Source organism: Papilio polytes, unplaced genomic scaffold (assembly GCF_000836215.1).
Source record: "Papilio polytes unplaced genomic scaffold, Ppol_1.0 DF824047.1, whole genome shotgun sequence".
Classification (NCBI taxonomy): domain Eukaryota; kingdom Metazoa; phylum Arthropoda; class Insecta; order Lepidoptera; family Papilionidae; genus Papilio; species Papilio polytes.
The window spans coordinates 6,169,714-6,192,223 of NW_013525157.1; the positions used below are offsets into that span (position 1 = coordinate 6,169,714).

The 22,510-nt window shown below is 33.5% G+C and overlaps 2 protein-coding genes across 3 annotated transcripts; both read right to left on the reverse strand.

The window, feature by feature from the left end:
- Positions 1-936: 936 nt before the first annotated feature.
- On the reverse strand, positions 937-10,558 carry LOC106100702 (gamma-tubulin complex component 2-like). Of its 2 annotated transcripts, XM_013279690.1 has the most exons (16): positions 10,410-10,558; positions 10,165-10,332; positions 9,866-10,010; positions 9,602-9,788; positions 8,999-9,294; positions 8,676-8,804; positions 8,054-8,227; positions 7,712-7,889; positions 7,019-7,307; positions 6,656-6,771; positions 6,107-6,278; positions 5,301-5,469; positions 4,902-5,045; positions 3,576-3,653; positions 2,135-2,343; positions 937-1,390 (listed from the first exon to the last, which is right to left on the reverse strand). In XM_013279690.1, the coding sequence occupies exons 1-16, from the start codon at positions 10,478-10,480 to the stop codon at positions 1,297-1,299; spliced, it is 2,619 nt and encodes an 872-aa protein (XP_013135144.1). In that variant the 5' UTR covers positions 10,481-10,558; the 3' UTR covers positions 937-1,296. The 2 variants fall into 2 exon arrangements, with proteins under 2 accessions (XP_013135144.1, XP_013135145.1); XM_013279691.1 differs by lacking the exon at positions 3,576-3,653.
- Positions 10,559-11,175: 617 nt separating this feature from the next.
- Positions 11,176-22,065, reverse strand: LOC106100701 (transient receptor potential cation channel protein painless). Its single transcript, XM_013279689.1, has 2 exons — positions 21,909-22,065; positions 11,176-14,234 (listed from the first exon to the last, which is right to left on the reverse strand). The coding sequence occupies exon 2, from the start codon at positions 14,203-14,205 to the stop codon at positions 11,338-11,340; it is 2,868 nt and encodes a 955-aa protein (XP_013135143.1). The 5' UTR covers positions 14,206-14,234; positions 21,909-22,065; the 3' UTR covers positions 11,176-11,337.
- Between the last annotated feature and the right edge of the window lie 445 nt (positions 22,066-22,510).

Sequence of the window (22,510 nt, forward strand, 5' to 3'; positions counted from 1 at the left end):
GGTGTTAATCTAGTGATAAAAAAATATTATGAGATTATTCAGATCAATGTTTTGTATTTATTATCAAAAATATATGCACGGAATAAATTTGGATAATAATATGGCATTTTCATTGAAGAAATATATTGTAACCAAAAATATTAGATATTTGATATTCTTAAATAATCAATTTGTACTTGTTATAAATTTGAGTGCATCTAATTACATCTAAGTTGATTTAAAGTTTATTTTGATTATTTGTCCAATAAAAATAACCTACAAGAACAACCATTTGTGATGATGGATGGTAAAATTGACAATATCTGAGAAGCTTCATTAAAAATAACTATTCAATATATAACAGTTTTCTCTGATTAAAAATAATAAGTGGCAATGTTTATGTTATTTATATCTTGGCTTAACGACTGAAACTATCTATCTCAAACTATTTTTCTACATCAAAAAATTGCTTTTTTCTCAGTAAGTCTAGAGAGCGATCGGTTTTTTACAAATTTAGTTTGAATTGTATTATATCTAAAATGTAATTAAATTAATTTAACAAGTTCAGGTCTAAATCTAATGCTAGTTATTGCTAAAACATATCGAATTTTGTGCATACTTTTGTTAATCTAGTATTCAAACTACATCTTATTAATTCACAAATTTACAATTTAATTTACAAAAAAAACGTTATAGTTTAAATGAACTCTGCGAATTATACAACCATTTTAATCAGTCTCTAAAGACTTGTAGCCACATTCCGATATAAAAAATTACTATTTTAATTTTGTGTATTTCTAATACTAAGATTTTCCCATTAATGTTGTATTAAAATAAATATACTTGGCAACCACTTCCTATTATTACATATACATTTGTTAAAAAGCCTAATAAGTAAAATATAAACTACATGCAATATCTATTCTAGAAGATTTTTAGTCTCGATCTGTAATTTTAAACCTTTTCTTATGCATTTTTCACATTTTATACAGAAAGTGTTCGTTTGTAAGATTGCCACATTCAATAATTTTACAGTGGTTTTTGTTCTTTCATATGGTTTTCTCGTGCTAAATGTACACTATCTATATTAATATAAAAAGGAAAGGATTTGTATTTTTCTATTAAAATAACTCAAAAACTACTGGGCCGATTTTAAAAATTCGTTCAACGTTAGGTTATATGTAACACCGGTATATTTATAATTTCACACGAAGTCGCAAGCAACAAATGTAAAGGGCCTTCGTTAACTGTGTGTGCTGGTGTTTAGGGAAGCTAGACGCTGGTGACGAGGTTAGTGCGCCTGCGCACAGCTCTATGCTAGGAGCCCACTTGCTTCTTATCACCTTCCAGCAGCTTGTCGTCGGAGCAGAACTTCTCTAGTTGCTTCACATAGTACGTGTTAAAATTCAATCTGGAAGTTAAAAGAAAACATATCACGTTTAGAAAACTATAATATAATATTTCGCCCGCGACTCCCTCCACTTGGAATAAAAGTGAGTAGCCTAGGTGTTCTTCCAGACTATCCTCTACGTTTCTACCGAATTTAATCGAAATCCGTTCAACCATTTAGGCTAAAAACTCTTACAAACATTCATCCATCTATCTAAACTTTAGTATTTATAATACTATTTTATATTATTAAGAAGTAAGATTTCTTTTTTTTTTCTCGCCACTAGTAGTGCGTAGTAGTCACTATTATTAATTTTAGACAACAATATAATTGTATCAATGTACACTTCAATATTAAATCTATTGATTATCGCCAAAAATAGCTTATCTTCAATACTTGTAATTGACATTGACAGCTGTCATAGAGATGGGACGTGTACGTCAATGATCTAGTGTTGCGCCGCTACACCACACGGTATCGATTTAATCTTAACAACAGGCCTTATCTATATCTATACTAATATCGCAAAGAGGAAAGATTTGTATTTCTGTATGCATTCGATTCACGTAAAAACTATTGGGTTGATTTTTAAAACTCTTTAACCATTAGAAAGGTAATTTATCTGTAAATAACATGTGCCATATTTTTAATTAAAAGCAGATTAAATCGCAGGCAACAGCTATTTCTTGTAAACCACTAATTCGAAGTCGCGCGGCTTGCATGTAATTTGATTATGTTTGACTTAATAAATATGTTATGCTATACCTTGCAGAGATATTAAGCAGCTTGTTGGTATTATTGTCTCTGGCCATCCGCTCTATGATGGCGAGCACGGAGAGCAGCGCGGCCGTGAACCGCAGCCCGTAGCGCGACACCGAGCGAGAAAACGAGTCCGACGACCCGCCCCCGCTCCCGCTCGCACTCGCCCCGCCCCCAGCCCCGCTAGCCGCGCCCCCGCCCCCGCACGCACTGCCCTAATATACAATACAACACTATACAAATACAAGTAACATGCACCCAAATCAACTTTTTGCACAATTAATACGTACATAAGGGCCTGTCCCACCAAATTGTAAATTGTCTGACAACTGACGTGTAAAGAAGTGATGGAAATATCAGATTTTGTTACCTTATCTGACATTTACGTAATTTATAAGCTATCAGCTAATGGTGGGACAGGCGCTAAATAAGCTATTTTTGTAATAGTATTGCCATTATAAACTTAAACATGTGTAAATCCAAATATTTAAAGATCTCTCTCTCTTAAATCTGCTTTAAACATTTGAAGCTACGAATCTTAATATACATTTAAACTTTAACAATACATGTAAACTAGAAAAATATTAGTGTTCTAGTGATAAGGAAACGAGATACTCACCGTATAAGTCTAAAGTAGAAAAGTCATGAAACAATAATGATAAAAGAAGCACATCAATGTTACACAAATACTACATGGAAGCATTACTTCATGTCATTGTGATGTAGTTTTCAACACTTATGAAAATTCAAACGGGGATTAAGTTCATCATTAGTTAATTACATTTACAAAACAAAGTGAACTGATAACTGGATTTTTGATTTAAGCACAAGATGTAATTAAAACCTGACCATAGATTTACAATGCTTAAATTCTTATACAATAAAAATAGTTACATTCAGTTTTAACTGAACAATGTGATTGTTCACAGTCAAACTCATTAACTAAAACTGTGCGGAGTTAATGTGCGTAGCAGGTTTATTACATTGTCATCTTTACATTTTTCGGAAAAGTGGCAAAAATCTGTTAGTTTAGACAATATTCTTATAAATTATAAATGAGTGTTTTTTATTAATATAATATCTTATTTTGTAGACATATTTGCATACATTTAGACTTCATTTTAGTATAGTCTTTTATATTAACTTTGGTTTTACTACTGTAATTTAGTTTGAATCGTTTATTTTTTCTTGGTATGGTAAAAATGTTTGTAACCAACCTTTAATCAATAAATTAAAAGGGGGCAATAAAGTCGTACCAAGGGCATTATCAACACCGGAGTAATATAACAACAATAACAGGAGATTTAACAATTTAATGGACTTTAATCTCTCTTAGTAATATTTACTAGTACGGATATAAGAGCTTGTGCCTAAATCAAAGTTTTACACATATGACTAGTGCATGTTTCCTAATGCGGTGAGAATGTGATTTCATTGAGATATATACCTCGCCGTACTCAGTATGGTCATACGTTGATCCAAGCATACTGTTAAGCTCTGCGTCCACGAAGTACTTGTGCATTTCCTTTGCCAATTAACGTGTTTTGGTTGCGTTAAAACAATACAAAATAAATTAATCTCTTGAAATAAAAATATCTAAATACAACGACTAGTAGTTTGAAGTCAAATTCGATGTTGTATTTATGTTTAAAATAAAAAATATACATTTGTTCTTAATTCAAATTTTAAAGGCAATAATTAATTCGTATTTTGTCCGTTAATGTGAAAAGTTTAAAACCAATGAAAATGATTGTTAAAAAATACACATCGAAATTAACTCTTCTAAAAGCTTTGTATAAAAGCTTTTACATTGAAAATAGAAACTGATTCTATATGTCAAAAAGGAAAGATAGTAGAGTTTTATACAAAAGTTAGAAATGTAATAATAAATATTTCAGTAGAAAGAGTAAAGATATATCATGCTATATTAACAATTTAAATACTATTTAATAGGCAATAGATATTTTTTGGTATTGTTATGTAATTTAATCCTTAGATTTCTATCAGGAAAATAAAAATTTTAACTATCGCCTGCGTTACATAACTAATCAAACAAGTGGATACTTTCTAAAACATATTCTTTAAATAAAATTTCTGAAAAGCGGGCCTAATAAAGCTTTCTATACATTTTAAATGTTACTAATATTGTAAAAGTGAAAGTCTAAATGGATGGATGGTTTGTTACTCTACGTATTTCCAAAACGGTTCAATAAATATCCCTCCAATTTGAAACAGATATAAAACATATCCTGGAAGATCGCATAGGCTATGTTTACTTCTAATCCTGCACGCAGTCGCGGGCGATAGCTAATAGTAAACACATACACTAGCTTACGCTCGCAACTCCGTCTGCGTGAAGAATTAAAAAACAAGTAAATAGTCCATGTGTTCTTCCAGAATACGTTTTACTTTTATGCCAAACTTTACCGAGATGTATTCAGCAGTTTAGGCAACAAACTCTAACAAACATCCATCTAAATTTTCGCATTTGTAATATCATAGTAACATATGATGTCTGAGGAGTGGTCTGAACAGTATATAAGGAGTGTTTAAGGAATGTCTGTGAATGAAAAATGCTGGAAAAATGCTATGACCCTCACCGTTTATAGACTTGGGAGCTACATGCCTAGTTTGTCGGGTTCACCTAACCTGAGTCCCGGTACCGACTAAAGAACCCTCACTATGGACTTTTTTAGTATCTAAGGAGTGTTTAAGGAGTGTCTGAAGAGTGTCTAAGTAGTGTGTCTGAGGAGTGTGTGCGGTGCGAGGGTACCTGTATGAAGGTGCAGAACTGCACGCAGACGAGGCAGAGCGTGGTGACGGCCTTGAGCAGCTGCGGGCTGGTCAGCATGCAGTCGCCGAGGCACGACTCCAGGAAGTCGTTGTGCCGCTCCAGCACCTCGTCCACGTTGTGCACCTGCAACACACACACACTGCCATTACACACATACGGCCACTTTACACACACAAACATTTTATACTTATTTTTTAAAATTGGTTTTTAGTTTTGAAGTGAATCCAGTACACACAAAACAATTATTTCCTCTTAATAACATTATTACTAAGTAACATAGACTATGTTTATTATTATTTTTTTCTAAATCCGAGCGGACAGAGTCACGGGCGAAAGTTAGTATGTTATAAGATTTAGGCATAGCATAGTTGAGTGCACCTTGTCCAGACTGTGTATGAGCTGGCACCAGGAGGGCTCGATGACCTCGACGCACATGTAGTACTGCAGGTGCTGCACGCAGCTCAGCATGCGCTGGCGCAGCGCGAACGCCTCCGCGTACTGCCGCGCCTCCGAGAACCGCTTCACCACCTTGTTGTACAGCCACACCCTGCAACACTGCTCGCTGCCTCACTGCCTTACTGGCTCACTGCCTCGCTGCCTTGCTGCCTTGCTTCCCCATTACCTTACTGCCATGCTGCCTTACTGCCTTGCTACCTCTCTGCCTCACTGCCTTACTATCTTACCGCTTTACTCGCACGCCGCCCAACGGGGTATAGAAAGACTATGGACTGACGACTATAACGACATTTTTTTAAAATGCATTTGAGGGGAGTCACAGTTAATTACGTGAGACTATAATTTGCAGAGCTATTTTGGCCAACAGCGTCATTACCAACGTTAATACTGATCATAACATGCTTACATCTCTAACACGGTATAAGTACAAATCAACATCCAATTAAACAATGGATACATAGCACATTTCACACTATGTACCACACTCGTGTCTTCCACAGTTAAAGAATTAAATTTCCGACCCACCTAAAATGGAATATCCAACAAGAAACACCATAAAGACTTTAATTGAACACAAATGTATGTTTTAAAAATCAATTTTCGGTCATACGACAACACGGACGACCAATTTAAACTAAATGGGTCGGATTCTATAATCCTGGACTATACAATTATCGTATCTGTTCCAAAAATTCTTTAGTAAATAAATAGATAATACAAGAACTGACCTGCAGAGTAGTCTTTCGACGTGTTTGCAGTAGAAGAGGTGGCGGAAGATCATCTGGTAGCAGGCGATGGCCTTGTGGTTCAGTATGAGGGAGACGGGCCACTTCACCTCCATACCAAACGAGAACGTCTCTATACCTGTGAGAGGCGGGCAGTCTTTGTTCTGTTTGTACTCTGAAATAAAACATACTAATATAATACATACGAAACTCTGGATGGATGGATGTTTGTATCTTTAAAAGGGATGAACATTAAAATTTGGTTCAGGTGTAGATCATAGTCCGGAATAACACATAGGCTACTTATTGCTTATTGAATATTACTGAAACTCCGTGCGGACGAAAACGCAGGCAGAAGCTAAGATAAAAAATAAATAATATTTATTTTTCCAAAATATTATTCAATATTATTGAAACTTAGGTTACATGTTCGGCTAATTCAAGACTTAGGGCATTAAAAGATGTTCTTAAATTTAAATGAAAGAATTTGGTTTCAACATTTTATACATTATTTTTAGTGTCCTGTTTGGAATTTTATAATAGCTAGAATACCTTTCTCTTCCTCCGTCTCAATAGATAATATTTTAAACATTTGAAACTGTAGATCGTAAGGTAAGAGTTCCACTCTCATATCTTCATTGTACGGATCATGACTTGCCGCAGAGAGCCTGAAAAGTACAATAAAATAAACTATTTTACAAATTATAAGATTAATTCAATTATTAACAGAAATTCATTATTAAAACTAACAGGAATGTTAAAAAACAAAATTAGATTTTGACTTAAGCTACCCATTTTATATCAAAAGAGAGAAATTTAATAAAACCACAGACAATAATTTGAATTTAACATTTTTAAAAGGATTAAAAAGTGAATGATTTAATTAAAATAGACACAAAGGGAATGTTTACAGACCTTAAACACAAACCAAGTAGAGATTCCAACTTGGATGGTATGATGTCATCAATTTTCTTGGATAGTTCCTGCTCTGTGGCATCCATAAACTGTACTATGAAGTCTCCCTGACTCATCAGGAAGTAATTCTTAGCCGACTTCAGTCTTCCCATCAGATCGTATTCCTTCAGCAGTAGTTCTAATAGTGATTTACTTGCAAAAGCATAAGCTTTCTGTATAATGGCGCTGTAGTTTTGTTCTCGTAGAGAGTATTTTATATCTTCTGTGTTCGTTTTCGCTATTGATTTACCTATAGACACAATGTTAATGTAACATGGTAAAAATAAATATAATAAGAATCGAATTATTTTAGGTTATACCTGTAGGCATGTATTTATTTTAATTTTATGTATTGTACTTTATCTATACTAATTTTATAAAGAGGAAAGATTTGTACTTTTGTTTGTATTGAATTAACTTAAAAACTACTGGGCTAATTTCAAAAATTCTTTCAACAAGCTGTGATAGCAACTTTATCAGTGAGTGATATAGGCCACATTTATAAAAAAAATTATTTCCGGTGAACAAAGACGCGAGCAGCAGCTGGTACTTAAGTAAGGCAATAAATGTATAAGTCCATATGGCACTAAACAAGTTTTTTGGAGGATTTTAGAAAACCCTAAAAAAAACTATATTAAATAAATAATAACATACCACATTGACTGATCACATTTAAATATTTGCCCGTCCTCAGTATGATATCTGTATATTTTTCCAGAAACTTGGGTACTCTCTCCCTCTGTACGCTGTATCTCTTCTCCCAGTAGTCCGCCGAGTAATCTACGGGAAGTTCTTCTTTATTCACCAGCTCATTATCTTCTATCATGAATTCCTATGAGAAAACTTCCTGAATTTACTATAATAGTTATACCAAGAAAAGGTAAAAAAAAAAATGGAAATTACCTATAGTATAGGTAATTTACATTATTATGGTCTATTTTACATTTTGATGCATTATCCATGTAACAGTGGCATGTTTTAATACCGCATGTTTACCTGAAATGGATCAACAATGGTCCCCTTGTGTATCCACTGGTCCAGTACGCGGAGGTATGGTCTGCAGGCGCGCTCCGTCAGGAACAGAGATATCTCCTGCGCGCGCGCATCGCCCATCAGCGCGTTTGTTTTGTCATGTAGCACTGTGAGCACCGCGCCGCCGCGGTACGAGCTCTACATAACATCAATTTTACAAATAAGTTTCACATACTAACAAAAACCGGACTTAAAAAATGTGATTCTGGACAAAAGTTAACAAGTATTGACAATAAAAGTATGGAAGATATAATAATATTATTTCTTCAATAAATACGACAGTTTAGATGGATGGATGTATGTTCGTTAGAATTTGTAGACTAACGGCTGAACGGATCTCAATAAAGGCAAAGATGTAGAACATAGTTTGCAAGAAGACTTAAGTTACCAAATGAGTTTCTTTTTTTTAATTTCGCATGGACGGAGTGATGGGGAATACTAATGATTCGTAAACTTTAGATTTCTATATTCTAACCCCTTTTTTTATTATGCAGACAGTACTATTAAATGTGCATAAATTATAAGAATGTAGTTAAAATCAATTATAGAAATAGTTTTTCTGTTCTTATAATATTAGAAACAATACCTTTCCAATATTAGTGAGTATGGCTGCCAATACTTGCATGGTGTGCATCGTGGGCAGGACATAGTACCATAGCTTTTGTAACGATAAGTTCCCAGCCATATGCTCTGTCTCCAATTGAGCTATCATAGTCTGAAACAAAGACAAATAAAAAAATAAACTGAAAATAATGATAACTATGATGGAACTATCTCTTTGATTTAAAAAAAAGAAAATCATTTGAAATGCAACATATGTTGTCTTCAAAAGAAAATTGTTGACATTTTAAAAATGTGGTGATACAGTCATTAATAAGGATTTCTGATATAACAGTATAAAACACTTACATAATAGTCCTTCAATAATATTTCAATAGCAGAAACTAGTGCATGCAGAACTTGTCCAGACCACATATTGCATTGCTCAATAAACCTTCTTACTATAGAATAATTAGATGCTAGAGGGAGCATTTGTTGCACAATCTGTTTCAATGCATCATCCAGATCTTCAGAAATAAGAAAACACCGAGGTTCTAATGCATCTTTGACTGGCTGATGTACAATATAATTGCCGGGCACTCCAGAGAATACATATAGAAGTTCATCTATGATAATATTTTCTTGTGAAGCTATTGGTATTCCAGCTAAAATAATTATAAAATATTGAATATTAATATTAGGAATTAATATTAGGGAAAATTCTTGAATATTAAATGTCAATAAGTAAAAAACTGCATAATTATTCATTGAAGAAAAATTTGGCTTAAACAGCCTTTTTTATATATTTAAACCATGCAATAAAGTAGTGAAGTACTTTCATTTAAATATTAATCATTTTACAAATAAATGAAGTAAAAATGTAACTCTGTACATGAACATTTTAAACTTTTTTGCAGACCAAATTTTTCTTGATTCAAATCTTATTAGAATTTTGATTTACTTGCAACTTACCTAATGATGCAATGATTGGTGTAGGCTCTTTAGGGAAATCCCATGACATAGCAGGATTATCCTTATGCCAATTAGGCAGATCTAAACTGTTGTACCAATTTGGACGGAGTTTTGATTCTTGTTCTTCAAATGACTTCATTACTAATTTTTTACTTTCATCAACAGCTTTCAGTAGTTTGTCTTTTATCTAAAAGAATGTTTGAATATAAAACAATTTAGATTTCTCACACATTAAGGTATATTAAGTATGAACGTTTTTTTTACCTGTGGCAGATCTTCTTTAGTTATTTGATGCTTATTGTCCCCTAATATTGGTTTTGGAGAGACTTTTGGCTTTGTAACACGGGACCTCTTTTCATCACATACCAATTTATAAAATGAAACTATGATATCTGACAAATTATCAGTGCTGGAAAGATGTATATTAAACCATAAAATAAACAAGTAATTATAAAGAAACATATGGGTACATTTGATGGTGTAGTAAGATCTAGCCGTGTTTCTCTAAATGACTGTCTCACGTCCCTTGCAATATACTTATTGATAATAGTAAACATACTTACTTGCGGCTTCTTAAGTCATCGTATTTCTTGAGAAATGTCTTCGCGTTAGATGCTTTTAGCGCTAATCTCTGTGCGTACTCGTTGACCTGCTTCGAAGAGAGATTGCTATTCCCGTAATTGGGATCATTCTGAATGTAGTCCCAAACAGTATCTGCTTCTAAACTACATCTGCAATTGGTTAATAACAGTCAATTAAAACAAGCATCTTTTCTTATTAACTTCAATTATTCGATTCGTAGAATTACCCTAGAGCGTCGAGCACCTCCTTTATGGTGCTTTGCATTTTATCCTTGGGCAAAATCCAGTTTTGAAACATTTATTCTCTTTAGAATTAATTCATTAGAACTCGAAATAAACTTAAAATTAAAATTTTGTTGATTTGACAGTTACAGAAAAATTGTTGACAGTATCAAAAAATCACAGAGATTATAAACAACCAGATATGTAATAAAGATTATATGCAATGGCTTTTACAAAAAGTGAATACAAAAAATAAACTCTAAGACCGAATAAATGTGATTTCGTGTCTAAGCAATAGATATTTTATATTATATTATACTTTAATATTTGTTTTGTCTCTCTACTGGATATTTTATCTCAGCGTTTACTCTACGGATAACCTATTTTAAGTACTAGTAATACTAGAGTAATAGCTTCGGTTTCCGCTTCGTGATCCCGCGTTTTTTAATTTTGTTTCCGTTTACGTTATGATTTGGCTCGCCTGCAGTATTGATTACATTACAGTGTAAACAAGATTTCATTACGCTATCTATCGGGTTCATTGTTAGACTTCTACTTATTTATTGAATTGCACATATACAACTCAAATCTATTTAATTACAAAAACAAGGAACATATATAACATGCCTCAGACAGCATTCCTTGTTTCTTTACTAATTTTAGTATTCATTAGAACTTTGTAAACCTCACAAATTATTACAAATTTTTAATCAAATCATCAATGAACATATTTTTTCTGTAAACGTAAAAGTGTAATAAATAAAACAAAAGTTATATTTTTTCCTATTTATAATTGTTAAAAACAGATTAAAGATAAATATGTAATATATTAGGCGTATTACTAATGGAAGGCAATTTAATGGAATACTTCAAACTTTTGTTTACAATAAAATTATTTAAAACATCACATTAGTTAGTTCACATAACATAAATTTAATAATTACGTTGAACATCAAGAGTCTGCAGAACCTTTTTCAGAATAGTTTCAATGTTTTCAATTTTGGTCTCATACAAAGATAACTTGTTTTTAATTTCATCAAATTCTGATACATATGTCTTTTTGCTTATAACTAACTTTGCATTCTTTACAATTTTTCGATCTAACCTATAATTCTGACAACGCTCAAAACAACATTTACCTCCCTCAATATCTTCATAGTCATCGCCATATTTACCCAGTGGTTCTGCATGGGGGATGATTATAGTATTATCCTGATTGGGCTTAACAATTATACGGTATTTAGGCAAAAAGAATGGAAACAGACTTATGCGTTTCGCAAACGGTTTCATGCACAACGTTTTTGGCGTTATTACTTGCAATTCTTGTAGATAAGGTGGCAGCCATGACCAGAATTTCGAAGGTTTTGAATATGCTTTGCCGATGAGAACACTTTCAAAATATGAAATTAATTTCACGCGAGAAATATGTCCGACAAGTTCAGCATCGGCTCTGATCTCTTGTGTATCACTGACGGCTAAACCATTAAGCAAGTTAAACAAAACAATTGGAATCATGAAAACGAATACAATAAATATTATATGACTGGTTACTGGGAATGTACTAAATTTAATCGACCCGGCGTCGAACTCTCCTGTTAACATGACAATTGTTTTAAAAAGTGATCTTCCCGGATCTTCAAAGAAATCCTCTTCATCATCTTCACCTTCTTTTCCTGTGTTATTAGGATTTGGTGGTGTTTGGTCATCACTTTCCGCAACATTACGAAACAAAGTGTAAAAGCTTAACGCAAAAGCAATAATTAAAATACAATACCAAAGTAGGAATTTAAAAAAGTTCCATGAAACAGTCTTCAACATTACAATATTCGTTGACAAAGTGGGAAATTGTCCAATTAATAAAACCAATTCGGCAGACGACAGAAGAATAGCTACCGCTGATAACTGTTGTTTTGTAGATTCTGAGGCGGAATCATACCCAACTATCCAAGCAGTTACAAATATTAAGACGACTTCCATCCAGTTTTCTATACTTTGCAAATATCTTGTCGGAGACACAAGTAATTGAAATAGTTCACGAAATATTAAGAGTATTAACCCGATTACTGCGCCGATATGAGTTACAACATTTAAAGCTTCAAAAGATTTCGATTGTTTCTTTTCAACACCATACCCCAATATGATATATAAAATTAAAGATAACCATAACAATGAATAAAACGTTATATTAGCATAAAACAAACAGCTAATTCGTTGCCATTTTAAATATAAGAAGCTCGTTATAACTGGGTGCTTTAATAGTGGCCGCAATTCTTCACTTTTGGTCATATACAAAAGTGCTTCAGTTTCAGGAGCTAAAATAGCATCATATTCCTTAATATTGTTATTTGTGTTGTCCATTAGAGGTACCCTGCACATTTCATTTTCCAAAGAATTATTTGGATACACCAGAAAACTGTATTTCATATGAATTTCATAATCATCATCGCTGGGTCGTTCACTATTACTTGATATACATTCGTCCAAGTACGTTTCGAGTGTTTTCGCATTTATATCTGCCAAGGGTGGCTCGTTAAATTTGTTGCGAAGTCCTACACAAGCACCATTTCTTAGTAATTCTAATACCGTATCACTGTCGCCGTTTCTTGCAGCGTAATGCAAAGCTGTATTATTTTTAATATCAGGATAGTTTATATTTATGTTGATTTTTGGATTTTTCAATAACAGATCTATACAACTTTGGAAATCCACTTTTGAATCTAATGGACTTGTTTTCATACCTCTAATTGTTATTTGCAAGAGTGATTCATTGTTGACTGGGTCAAACAATGTTGATTCGTTGTCTATAAACATTTTTAATATCTTGTAATATCCATTTTGACAAGCAATAGCTATAGGTTTAACAGTATTAGCAGAGCACGTTGCATTAGGGTCTGCCCCGGAATTTAACAAGACTCCAACAACTTTTTCGAATCCTTTCTCGGTACTTAATTGCAACATTGTATTCATACCGTTATTCGCAGCCAATGCTTGACGATGTTCATTTTTCTTAACCAGTTTTGTATAATCACGGATAAAGTTGTCTTCTTCGTGTCTGCTTAAATAAGAGAAGAGTTTGTCCGAGTCAATTATTTCTTCTTGCTTGGATATTGTTTCAAACTTTGCTAGTAAATGAGGAAAAGCATCATTCAAATAATACCGGGCAGTTCGACCTCTAATGTCCTTATACGTATCTAAATCAGTAGGGTCTTTAGCATAATCTAGGATCAAATTGATCACTCTTTCGAGGCCTTGTTTTGCAGCGGAGTAAATAGGTGTTATTCCTTTATTATCTGGCGCGTTTACGTTACAGCCAGCTTTTAATAGCAATTCTATCATATCTTCATATTTCGACATGTTTTCTTCCCTATTGTCATCCAGGTCTTGAATTCCTTTTACAGCCATAAGTAAGGCTGTATTTCCTTTACATTTGATGTTAACATCGATCCTGTCATCCTCTAGTAATATGCCAAGAGCATCGAGGTTTCCGTTTTCGACAGCCAGATGAATAGGTGCTTTACCGTCTTTATCGTTTACTTTGTTTACTTGCACCTCATGTTGCAGCAAGAGCTTGATAAATTCTTGTTTATCCGGTTCCGAGACCGCCATTTCGAGACATGTCTTGTAATCTGGGTATGGATATGTGTATTCGAGATCCACGGCACCATAACTGACGAGTTTCTTGAACGTTGTATAGTCGTTATTCCTGAGGGCTTTTCTCAGCTGTATTTGAGGATCAGTGCCGAAGAGAGAGCCGCCACGTGATATTCGATTGGAGTCCATCTCGTAACTGTCTCGCGTCATTTTGTATTTCTGTCAGATATTGCTCGCATCTGAAAAAGCAATAGTAATATTGTTTATTTTAGAGTCGATAGATTTAATTGAAATATGAATGAAAGTTTCAAGTGGGTGACATATGTACCAATCAATTTAGTGATGAAAATACGGTCAATTTAAGACAGAAATTTAGTTATACTTAACAAATAAAATAAAATTTAAAGCCAGTGGACAACGTAGTCGTAGCATTGTGATTTCTGAAAATAGTTGCACTAACGCCTTCTATAAGTAAAACATCATACCCGATATCTCATTATCTACCATAAGTATGCTGTGGAGTTAACTGTGTTAGTTTATTTACATGTTTGTGTAGATAGAAATGTGTTAATTCTTAAGCCAATGCCCGTCAATTCGATTAGCAATGCTAAGAGAAGTGTAAATACGCGTGTGAAAGGTCCACGACAGTGTTATTTCTGTACCATCGGCTTTATACATTTTGAAATTCTCTATATAAATATTGTTTATTGCACAAATTCATGAACCTTGCATTTTGTCTAGATATGCCCAGAAGTATGTTCAGTATTTCAATGGTGAAACGGGCAAAGCGTCTTTATGTGGCGAGCTTAAAAGATAATGTTTGGTAAATGTACATAAGGAGATAGTCTAAAATCATTCGAGTTAAATACTGACTACTGATGTCATAAAGCGGCTGATTAAAACCTAGCTTTATAACGAATATAAAATGTCTTATAAGCGAAGAGAAAGTAGAGTAAAGTAGAGCTTTTTCCCAATTGTGACAGCAGGCTATCAGATATGTCGTTTTAAAAATCAAGAAAAGTACTTTTAGGATGCCTGAAGATTATTTGTGGTATTCAATAATGCAGCAATGTAGGTGAAATCATTACGCATTTCACCATCCGCGGGCCATAAAATTAATGCAGCTCGCGCCGCATTACTGCCCTCGCGTACCAGTAATTGCCCTAATTTGCTCTCACAATAACGTTATTTTTAATTGAAAAATCAAGCTCATTAGTTCGTTCCGAACGAAAATAAACCATATTGCAAGCTAGTAATTATCAAATTAATTCACCGACACAAAGTTTTATAGCTACCAATTTGTGAGGGAATCAATTGCCCTATAATTGTAATTAGTGAAGTATCGGTGAAGAAGAAACGTTTTGTTGGCGTGGGTTGGCTTTGTTTTCACATTGAATTGTATACGCCCGCATAAAGTGCTCCATCGATCCAACATTTGGTCGTGATGTCATTGTTTATTGAACTGACTGGTGCTATCTTGGATATAACAGATACTACTGTTGTACTAACTCTCAATATTATTCCACTTAAAATCATGGCATATGATTTTATTAATTTAACAAATTTTAACTTAACGTTATCTATTTCAAGCGTATTACCTAAGTTTTCAAGATTTCGTTCCGCTTTATTAGAACTTAACAGGATTACATGGCCGTTCCATTTGCTCTGCTCATCATATACGCTTTGAAAAATATTTATCTTGGACTTTGCTCTAAGCATACTGTGACTAAATCCGTACCTTGAATTGGCTTAAAGTGCTCACAACAACCGAGTAATAATTGCGTTTTATGTAGCATTAGACAATTATCCCATCATAAGTGCAACGCTTTCTACCTAAGTGCGTAAAGGTTTTCTAAAATCTTGTTGACGAAATAATCACGATTATGATAGACGGTCGATCGTTGTCACCTAATCCTGATTACAACTATAGGTTTCATCTGTTATTTATAAGTCGTCTGATATGAAAATATTTAAAATTCCAATAAAATACAGTTTTGAATACTTTGTCAAGATTTGTAATCATTTCAAAAATATTACAATTGAACGATACATAACGGAGGGGGAATGTATGACGCAAAGGACTTTTAAAAGAGTAGTTTATTTGGGTAGTGTTATATGGGGAACCAGTCGTGGTCAGCCATTGGAACGCGAACGGAATGGAATGAGATATTCCACATGTTCAAGCGAGCGAGCCATGAACAATACGCTTTCGTCGAATTGAAAAGATTCAACATCGTGTTCCGGCTAATGTGACAAGACTATAGCATTTACACATAGAGGCGTACAAAATTTTATATTAATACCAGCAGACTTAACATCTTCGAAGAAAGACTAAGTTCATATTAGTTATTTTAAATTATAGGAAACTTGACTACATTCAAATATATCTTTTTGTTATTTTTAGGTGAAAAATATCCTTAGTTTATTGTGGTTACCCTATGGTTCCGCGTCGGCATCACCTGTTTCGATTCGGTTGGTTTACAAAAGCATTGATTTATTGTCCGGTTTACAACTCTCGGTGGAATAAAGCCACCGAGTGATATATGTATGTTAGTATTATTGATGTCACCTTTGTTCGTGTATATTTGTATTTCTATAGTCTGTGGATTTGCTTATTTCATAACTTTGTAACACCGTAATTTGGCGCTAATCCGGGACAAAGTTTATGTGTAAAGTCTGTTTAAAGTCCGGAGACTGACCGGGGCTCCTGCGACTTAAAACATAGCAATTAGAGGTCGAAATTTTTGTCTCGTAACTACAGATAACTGTAAATCCATTAGTTAAACATGAGATACATGCAAAGAGAAACTACGTTTGACATTTGGATTAAAAGGGCAAGACGTGATGTACACAAATTCGTTATTGCGTGTCCGTCGACCTTTAGATTTGTATCTCATACTGGGTTACTCGGACCATTCATTAAATACATTTAGAAGAACAAGAGATAAATATCTATTATTGCACACTATGGTTGGTGTTCTGCATATATTAGGGCACCCTTCTTAACTTTTCTTACCGAGCGGAAAATCAAACAGCCTTTGTAATATTTAAACATAATACTTTTAAAATACATAAATAAAAAAAACTTGAAACCAACATAGATTATCGAATTCCAATTTGATAGATGATGCAAGAAGTGGATGTTGTACAATCTTTGTTTACAGTCCTGAACGTTTAATTTTAGTACGAGTTGATGTTGAGATAAATTTTGTCAATCTTCAAGGCAATGGGCCAGACACATTTTTACATATGAATCAGCAAGTCTTTCAAACACACTCGAGTGAGCAAACAAAGGCAATGGGTATCACTGATAGACAAATGTATTCATAAGCGATTTTTGAGTGTTCGTCACTGGAACGGAGTCCACGTGGTAAGAAAGTAACTCGTTAATACGTCGTTTGTTAGATACCAGGCTTTTATTTTGGTGGCTAAGTGAATTAAGACCGTATATAAAAGTGGCACATTATATTACTAAATACTTTTTGTTAAAATAACTTGATTAAAAAAAGCATTGAAAATTTAGCCCATTGCGTAGTTTATTCAGAAATGTAATTAGTATTAGTTAGAGTAACCTGATTTATTAAAGCTTTTTTTTTTTTTAGAAATCAGGACAATGTCCTCTAAGTAATTGTTGACAGAATTCATTAATATACTTTTTTTCTAGCTCTAACGCAATAAATTTAGAAAGAAATCAAAACAACTTTGATAACGCGTAGATTGTAATAAATAGAATGATTTTTTTACTCCAATTACCTAGTGCAAGATTAGACTTACTTGCTTTTCTTAAAAAGGTTCCTTATAAATAAAGCAAAAATGAATTATACAATAAAGTTCATCCAAAATTGTTTGTTTTAACCTTACTTCGGGACCGAATTACACGCACTTGAATTTGCTGAGTAGTGGTCTGCACCGAATATGGCATATTTTGATTGCGCACAATTGCATTGCTCATAGCATTGAGTGCACTTCAATGCCCTTGGGAAATGCATCTTTTATACAAGGGAGTCTTTAAACTTGAGATATGCAAAACGATAATTATTATAAGTCTGTCGGCCAAGTTATAGTATCTCACTTACATGTAGAAACACTCTACTAGTAAAACATAGCCATTACTCTGCCTTTAGCTCTTAGTTTTCTGATGTAATCTTAAAACTTTTATAAAAGTCCATTTTAAGTAATCATTAAGCAGTTAACGCGATTATTGCTGTCATAAAGAGCTTGTTAATTCCATAGATAAACCAGTTTTTTGGTATTTGAAACCTCTCTAATTACAAAATTAACCTACTTTTAAAATACCTCACATCTATTTAATTAAAAACAGTATTTTGATTGAGTACCTTAAAAGTACACCTGTATTTTGAGTTTACTTTTTCAAAATTAAAAATAATATATTTTATTTATCATCTGTGGTTGGCCTCTAAGTGTACGGCCGTTATGTTACCACATTTCCGCTCTTGACCAACTAAGCAGTAAAATGTCTTCCGTTACGCACACGAGATTTCAATTTAGCCACGCCACTCAACGCGCAGGGGCCCGGTCTTTTTGTCAACATCGTGCTTAATTTGCTATGGCCCAAAAAACTGACGTAGAACTTAACTCACAAAATAGAGATTTGTAATAAAATGATTACTTCTATTGATGTTATTTGCCCAGGATATCTTTTACCGTTTTTCGATATTCTGGTGCAAACAAAACTTCTCAAAAATTTATACGCAACAAAAGACGATCTGATTTGGAGGATAATCATAAATCGATTTAAAGCATAAAGTATATAAGATCACAAGGCAAACATATTATTATTAAGGTTTGAATTACGTTTCAAGAAAAGTCATTTTATTAATGTATCTGGTAGCTACATATTGCAAATTATGAGTAATGGAACACGACACCCAGATCGAATGCAGGCATGTTTAATTCGTCGAAGCATCAAGTGCTTAATAGCCGATAAACATTTAGCGAAACACGCGCCAGTTTACGACATTCTGAAGAGCAAAGCGTATCCTAAAGTGTTGCTGTTTTCTATTTCGAGGCAACAGAGCGAGTCGGGTCCAGTTTCCGATTAAGACTTTTTAGTCGACATCATTACAAGATATCGTTTCTCCTAAAAAGAAGGCTTTGTATCCAGTCACGCTCGATGAAATAACTTCGTATGTTTTTGTTACGATTTTATGCTATAACTGTTATAAAACAGAACTGTTGGGTAATAAATACAATAAGAAAAACTTGTAAAATCATACATCACCAAATTCACCTTAAGCAAAATGTCTTGTAGATTTAAAAACAAAATTTTAGCACAACCAAAAATGATTACAATTTGTCACTAAAACGTATTAGGAGGTGAGTAATAAGTTGTGAATATGGCCCATTTTATTCATACTTTGATACCGTTTGTTGATATCTGTTACGGAAACTGATAATTTATTCAATGGACAGTGAGTGTCTGAGGTCCCTAAATGGCCTCGCAAACACCGGGACGTGGGCGACGTAGAGTCATCGTATGCGAATGAGACACAAAATGCACTTGTTTTATGCGCATACGCTATTCGAATGAAAAATTAATATCACCATTGTTTGACGATTATGGTGGCGCTAAATATGAAAATGAATGTTACAACTTAACTGTTCGACAATCGGTTTTACATTGTAAGCATTTTAAATTGCACGTGCGAGTCTTTGTCGGCTGTACTATTTTTGATTCAATTTTCGTATAACCCAGTTGGATCTATTGACTCAATAAGATAGGTTAAAAAGTTACATTGAGTACTGAATTAAAAGCTGTTGTATATTGAAGTGTATTGAAGTTTATTCAAAATATTTGCGTACCTGTGGGGTTAAAAATTGTTTGTTTAGCACGTATAGAAGATAGCCACTTTGTTATGTATGACGATGAAAATGGAACAGAAGGGCAAATACTATCAAAAATACAATATATGCAATACCATAAATAAAACCAATAAACATTTAAGCATTCGCAACACACGAATGTGATTCACGGTTACCCATATAATAAAATGATTCGGAACTGACCGGTTTGTGGGACAGTCGATTGAGTACACACTCGTGGGAACTGTCAAATTTTAATTGATTGTTTACGTGAACTGAATGACTACTGTCGAACTAGTAAGCAGGTCACACATGCATAAAGTCACAAGATAAACAGCTTTGGTTAGCGAGTTAAAGACATCAACTCTTCTAATACTTGACGAAAAAATGGGATGAACGGTGGATTTAACTCTCACTTTTATAAAGATAACAGAGGGTTTCCATTTCCGAAAGTAATACAGAAACAGACCTAGTACATATATTGGAATATCTAACCATCCATTTAGAGGTTGTAAGCCTAAGGGTTATGTCTGATTGGACTAAAGTTTTAAAAAATGGCAATTTATCTAAACGACGTTTACAATAATGAAACAGTAGCTTCGATATCTTATCTAGTATTGTCAGTGTTGATAGTTTATCCTCGACTGTGAGATCGTGGGAGTTAGATAGAATTTAAAAATGATGTCTCCTAAACAGTAGACGATATTGAAAACATGGAACAATGATAATTGTTTTAAAAATCCTATAAGCTATGTATATAAATTTCGTAATCTTATACAGTAGAACCTCGACAACTCAAACCTCGGTAACATAAACACCTCTATAACTTCAAAAAATAATATGTTCCCTTTCCATCAGAGCCCAAAACCTCTATAACATAGACCCTTGATAACTTGAAACCTCTATAACTTAAAATATTTTGTGTTTCCCTTGGACTTTAACTTATCGAGGTTCTACTGTACCTACATATATGTAATTCTGACAAACTCATACGACTTTATCTTCCTTTTTTTAGTTTTTTGGGTCATTAACATATAAAAATACGAAACTTTAATTATGATTTATACATGTAAATTAGATTTCTGTATAATTTTATTCCTGTAGCACAAGTAAAAACTGCTAAAGAACATTATTTTACATTTCTTATACATCATACATCGTACTTATATTTACTTGATAATTATATTTACTCGATTAGAATTTTTTTATTCTTAATTTAAGACTGGATGTCACGTAAATATTTTACCCATTAACATGGAGTAACCTTTAATGATCAACGATGATGTCACTATTTAAGTAAACGTAAACATACCTTTCTGCTTAGAACAAAAATATCAGAAACATTTAAGATCTTTAGGTCATAGAAAGTTAATACCTAGGTACCTAACAACTAGTAATCTTAGGTTGTTCTGCGCAACCAGTCCTTCGACCGCAAACTAGCTTTTGTAGACATTCTAACTATAAACCATGGATCGTATTTCTTTCAATATATCGTAGTCACCGGATATTCATATGTAACTATGCAAGAATCAACCACTTTATCAATTACATCTGTAACACAACTTCCAGCGGACAGCGCTCCGTATGTCCTATATCACCACAATAATGACGTCATTTCGACCTTGTCAGGGTTCCACAGCATATGTTTTGGTTTACAAAACAACCCACATGTCTTTATACGAAGTTATTAAATCAATTTAATTAGTCGAAATCACCTTACAGACTACGTCATCTTTATATTTTGTTAGAGATTTAATGTGATGTATTTGATATTTTTGATGAGTTTCCTGCACTCATTTTCAACGACAGGAAATTGAAAATGAAAACAAATAAAAGTTTCAATTGGCTGACGCATGTTATGTCTGTACAAGGGGCGATTATTTAAAGTACTTTGGAATGACGGCACCAAAATATACCAATATTATTGCTTTCTCAATTAAATAAATGTTATTTAAAAATATAGTACGTGAACATAATTTAAATTTTACTAGAAAGGTATTTTTTTGCATTAAATTAGTGCACATTGAATTTAAAATTCCGAATACTATCTAATTTTGTTTATTTAAATAATAGAAAAACATAAAACATACCTGAAAACGGATAAAAAGCACTGAAATGTTGGACACAGTTCACATTTACTTGTTCACTCTTTGTTCACAATTGGCGTATTGGCGGCCGCGCCGCGCGCTGTGCGAGTGAGGCGGGTGCGCGGGCGCAGCGACCAGCCGAGACAATTTTGCTGATCCTGCTCTATGTAGACAGTATGTGCTCGAAACAACGCAATACTGAGTCTGCCTTCAACATTAAAACATTGATATGTTATTGCAGTAACTAATAGTTGTGGCCTACAAAAAATCTAATTGGAATAGATTCCGTTTGTACCATCATGTCCTACTGTAGATTTTCAAAATAGTTTTCATCTTCCTCTATTTTAATATGTAAGATCATATTAAAAAAATAGTGTAATAACTGAAATTCTATTACAATGATCAAATCGTGTGTTTTATAATAGTTTAAAGGCAAATGAACTCTACTCGACCGCATAGGCCGTAATCCTCGATTATATAATGTTTGGCCCTTCCTTTAGGTCTTTATTTTTATATACTTCAACTTCGAAGAATATAGAGAAATCTAGAAAGCTCAGGTTTACAACTATTTTATATTATTCTATTGTTAGATAAATTTAACCCAA